Source organism: Cornus florida, unplaced genomic scaffold (genome assembly GCF_030987335.1).
Source record: "Cornus florida cultivar Cherokee Brave unplaced genomic scaffold, ASM3098733v1 CherokeeBrave_3.0.0_Hap2_Chr07, whole genome shotgun sequence".
NCBI lineage: Eukaryota > Viridiplantae > Streptophyta > Magnoliopsida > Cornales > Cornaceae > Cornus > Cornus florida.
This window is the reverse complement of record NW_026775577.1, coordinates 41,112,235-41,117,517: the sequence shown is the minus strand read 5'-3', so window position 1 is coordinate 41,117,517 and position 5,283 is coordinate 41,112,235. Positions and strand designations below refer to the sequence as shown.

The 5,283-nt window shown below is 35.5% G+C and overlaps 2 protein-coding genes across 2 annotated transcripts; both read left to right on the top strand.

Annotated features, from left to right (window-relative positions):
• The first annotated feature begins 3,381 nt into the window (after nucleotides 1-3,381).
• On the top strand, nucleotides 3,382-5,042 carry LOC132267096 (UDP-glycosyltransferase 91A1-like). Its single transcript, XM_059768146.1, has one exon. The coding sequence runs from the start codon at nucleotides 4,071-4,073 to the stop codon at nucleotides 4,956-4,958; it is 888 nt and encodes a 295-aa protein (XP_059624129.1). The 5' UTR covers nucleotides 3,382-4,070; the 3' UTR covers nucleotides 4,959-5,042.
• Nucleotides 3,483-4,058, top strand: LOC132316619 (putative UDP-rhamnose:rhamnosyltransferase 1). The gene has a single exon (XM_059815094.1). It carries the CDS (start codon nucleotides 3,483-3,485, stop codon nucleotides 4,056-4,058), a length of 576 nt encoding a protein of 191 aa, XP_059671077.1.
• Nucleotides 5,043-5,283: the final 241 nt, after the last annotated feature.

Below are 5,283 nucleotides of genomic sequence, written 5' to 3'. Positions count from 1 at the left end.
ATTCAGGGCTCAAGCATTGTTGAAAACTCTATACCTACTTTAGTTTTTGAAAATAAATTTTTACTCAAAACTCCAAATTGAGCAAACTCAGTGGCTTTGGAAAGAAGACTCGAAGCCTAATGTTTTTGTCTGTAATAGCAATCTAAAGATTCATGCTCTAAATGGGTCAAAATCGCATTACAACATCAGAATGAGTTACTGACAAGTTAAGTCCAAGCCCTAACTCCAGAGCTCGAGCTCTGGCATCCTAAAGGTTTAAAATACATGCAGGAATTGCGTAAAATCACCCTTCTTTATTTCCTTATGAGCCCAATTGTTACCAAAAGCTAGAAAACCTATCCAAAGGGGATTAAGACTTATTTTCTCCTATAAAAGAAGAGGAAATGTCACAAGGAAAATAGTTTTGATTCCATCTATCTCTCTCTCTCTCACATAACGGCTTTTAGGGTTTTGAAGAAGAAGATCCAAAAGGAGTTTTGGCAGTCCATGGTGATGAAGACCACAACAACACAGATGATATCTTGCGTCGTCATGAGTAGCTAATTCCTCTCTTAGGGCATTAATGTAGCCCGAATCCGAATACTATGGTTTGATTGTTCTATACTTTGGGAATTTAATAGATTATGTATTTTGATTGCATGATTATGGGTAATTGACTTAATTCTATTGGTTTTTAATGATTACATAGTTTTTGAATGATTAATACTTTGTCTTAGATTTAATTATTCTTAAATTATATTCAACACATTCTAATTGGACAGTATTTGGTGGAGGCCCATCGGACATAAGAATGAGATCATGCAATGGTGTTCAAACGTGTTTCTTGAACGAATATTTTTATAGTCTATGCCTAGGGAAGACGAGTTATACTGCAAAATTAGTTAGAAGTAGGTAGATAGATAATTCGTGCCAACCGAAGATAAGTTATAGTTAATTGAAATTCATGAAATATCTTTCTTTAAATCTGAATTAAACGAATGTTATTGAGTTTAATTCCATATGATACATAATTATTGAAATCATAAGGTTGAACAGTTAACCATAGTATATGGTTCGTGGTGAAGTCAATCCCTAAGTATTTCTTCTGTTGATCTCAATCCTTTTATTCCGTTTATTTTCTTTTATATTATTGAATTGCATCACAACACACAAAATCAAGTCCTCTTTTTAAATTAAAATATTATTAATTGAATACTTGATAAACCACCATAATCCTTGAGGTTCGACACCCTCAACATAACCCTATCCTACAAGTTTTCGTTCTATTGCGAGTGGTATTTTATTATTGATAAATAAAACCACACATCAATACACACTAAAGTAACCTCACTAGACTATAGGGTTGCCTCAATCTGAATAGTAGGTAGCATGCAAAATGCATATATAGTGGGCACGAGTACCTAAACCTACCAGGGCACATAACCATCACTATATCTAGCTATACATCCCTGGCAATATACGCACCCTAACCACTGATCTTGAGACTCAAGCTCATATCATAGTGTACACTATATACATATATAATGTCCATCTTATCCAAACCTAAAGTAATCCATCAAACCATATATTTCAATGGTATGTCATCCAACTATTGTATTGACCTGACACAAATAAGTAGGACTTAACTCTAAGGTTAATTCGTTCCCTTAAGAATATAAATAAGTAGACTTAACATATAAGTTAATCCGTCCCTATTTTGCCCCCATTCCATAATAGTGCATTAATCCACAATATAACCAAATAAAGGTTTCCAATCCAAGGATAATGCAAATAATATTTACATCTAATAATCCAAATAAACATGATATAAATCATATATACATCCTTTGAATTTAATTGAGTAAAAACAACAATTCTAAGTAACATGCATTTAATTTTCATCATAAGAAATTAACATACAACTCAATTAAATTGTATACCTCTATAATCTGATTAAATTCATTTAAATCTAAACAATTGATTAAAAAAATTCAATACAATCATATTCAACTATTAATTTAACCTTTTAAATTAATTAAATTCCATACCTAGCATACGAACTTTAAATCATGCATTTAAATTCTCCATAAATCTAGTTTAACAATTTAAAAGTTATTAAAACAGATTCCAACAATATAAGTACATGAACAGTATACAAAAACCCCAAAAATCCAGTCCCAGACAATATCGGTCGACCGACTCATTCATTCGGTCGGCTGAAAAGCCATATCCGGTCAACCGATGCTCTCTGTTCGGTCGGTCGATAGCCCCAGTCTGGTCGACCGATTCCTATACCGATCGATCGAACCCTGCATCCCTGCTTATTCTTCGTCTCTAACGAATTCAGCCCTTTTAATCCCCATTGTTAAAAGTTCTACAGATTAAATCTACGTCCCTAGAGTGTTTCAACAACAGTTATATATTATATAAACATGCTTTGAACAACATAAAACACAATACATGCATCAATTCATCAAAACATGAAAAATCAACACAAACCCATTAATATAAACACATGAACTGTAATTTCAGATTTTATTCATGCAATTATATTCAATTAATTTAATTAAATTCTTGAAACTAATATAGCATGCATAGGTTATGAATCAAAGGGAAAGAATAGAGAGAACTTGCATTAGGGATTTTCAAACTTGAAATCCTAGCTTCCATCTTCCTTCCTCTTCCTTCTCTCTCTAAACTCTTTGTTCTATATATTATGCGAAAATATTTCTAACCCTCTTTTACAAACCTATAGTTATATATTTATAGGCAATAATAATAACCCTAATCATTTTCCGAATCTAAGTCTGCTAGTAAAGAAAATAAAAAATAAAAATAAAAAGGAAAAATATATTAAAAAGGTAACTAAATATATATATATATACGTGTATATATATATATATATATATATATAATCTTATATATATCCTTTATTAAATAAATATTTATCAGATTATTTCATATTATTATTAATACTAATATTAAAATAATATTAATAATAAATTACTATCCTTATGTGTGTGTGTAAATACATATACAACTATTTATGGATAATTATTCGTACCCATTAAACATCCTATCCAAGTAATCTATGAGACCCAAAAGATTAGTCCATTACTACTATCCACATCTATACAAATAAAATAAAATAAAACAAAATACACATTTAATTAAATTAATTACAAATAAACAAACAAATCATTTAAGCAAATACACATTTGCCTGACCTTTTCTCTCTCTCCTCCCGTGGAAAGCCCAACACTTGTGACAATGCACTCGCCTAATCACAAACCCAAACACAATTACCTCTTCGACTTTGACTTTGCGTCCATTGAAAAATTATACCCTTTTATATACTAGAAGTATTTAAATAACAATTCTATGCCACCTTTTCAGTTTAAGTGTTTTAAAAAGATGTTTGTTGAGCAAAATTAAGAAGAAGAAACTATTGCCTTAGTTAACAGATACAGTAGACCTCTCTAACAGCTTCAAGTTCTCTAGCCATGGAGTCCACACCTCCCTCAACCATGTCAGAAACTGGTAAACTACACATAGTTATGTTCCCATGGTTAGCTTTCGGTCACATGCTCCCCTTCCTCGAGGTCTCAAGGCTCATCGCCCAAAAGGGTCACAAAATCTCCTTCGTATCCACTCCTCGAAACATCGATCGCCTCCCAAAACTTCCTCCAAACGTAGCTCCTCTCATCAACTTTGTAAAACTTCCTCTACCCCATGTCGAAAATCTCCCCGAAAACGCCGAGTCCACCTCCGACCTACCTTACCACATGGTCAAGTACCTCAAGAGAGCCTATGATCTCCTCCAACAGCCATTGACAAGCTTTCTAGAAGCTGCTTCTCCTGATTGGGTTATCTATGACATGATATCTTATTGGGTAGGTGCAATTGCAGCTAAGCTACACATTTCAAGTGCTTTATTCTGTATCTTCATTGCCTCTTCTATGACTTATTTCGGACCAGCTTCATTCTTGCTGGAACCTCCAAACGATTATCCGAAGAAGCTGGAGGACTTCACCGTCCCGCCCAAGTGGGTTCCGTTCAAATCAACGGTTGCTTTTTGACTCTTTGAGATTATGCGAGTTTTCGACGAGGTGGAAGGAGACGGCGAAGGCGGCGTTCCGGGTGTGCATCGGGTAGGAAAGGGCATTGAAGACTGTGATGTGATGATTCTCAGAAGTTCTTATGAGTTTGAACCAGAGTGGTCGAGAATTCTTGGAGATATTCACCGGCCAAAGCCGGTTATACCGGCGGGTCAGTTACCGGCGATATCTTATCATGACGATGACGAGGACCCTGCATGGAGGGAAATGAAAAAGTGGCTTGATGAACAGAGTAAAGGGTCAGTGGTTTATGTTGCATTTGGGAGCGAGGCGAAACCGAGTCAAGCTGAACTCACTGAGATAGCTCTAGGGTTGGAGCTATCCGAGTTACCGTTCTTTTGGGTTCTAAGGAAGCGGCGAGGGATGGCCGATACGGAGGTGATTGAGTTGCCGGAAGGGTTTGAGGAGAGAACCAGAGGACGTGGATGGGTGTGCACAGGTTGGGCTCCTCAATTTAAGATACTGAGCCATGACTCAGTGGGTGGGTTCTTGACTCACTCGGGTTGGAGTTCGGTGGTGGAGGGAATACAGTTTGGGAGAGCTCTTATACTATTGACATTTTTGGCGGAGCAAGGGTTGAATGCTAGGGTTTTGGAAGAGAAGAGGATGGGTTACTCGATACCGAGAGACGAGCGAGACGGGTCGTTTATGAGTGACTCGGTGGCTGAGTCACTGAGGTTGGTGATGGTAGAAGGAGGGAAGATATTCAGGGACAAGGCCAAGGAGATGAGAGGGCTGTTTGGTGACAGGAATACACAAGACAAGTATGTGGATAATTTGTCAGCTCATTTTCAAAGTCACAAAAAAAGGGAGACTCAAGAAGGAAATTTAAGTGATCCCAATGTAGATGTGAGTGAATAGGTTGTTTTCTAGCTATAAATGCATGTAAGAGGAGTCTTTTACTAATTAATTAATGAATAAATGAGAATCAATTTTCTGTTCTTATTTGTTGTTTTGGGTTATTTTATTTTATTTTATCTTTTTTTTTTCTTTCTCGGAATTTGGCCAGTGTCTTATTTGCTGTACACTATAGGGTAAAGTGCAAAAAAAAACTCCTGAATTATGTCCGAATTTGCAAATAATTTCCTTAAATTATATTTTGCATGTGAATCATACCTACCTAAACTATCTCATTTAGTTGCAAAATGCCCCCAATGCCTTTAACAATTTTTTATTAAATGATCAT

Bases quoted from the DNA above. Each gene is read 5' to 3' on its own strand.
- LOC132316619 (XM_059815094.1), top strand. From the start codon at position 3,483: ATGGAGTCCACACCTCCCTCAACCATGTCAGAAACTGGTAAACTACAC.
- LOC132267096 (XM_059768146.1), top strand. From the start codon at position 4,071: ATGCGAGTTTTCGACGAGGTGGAAGGAGACGGCGAAGGCGGCGTTCCG.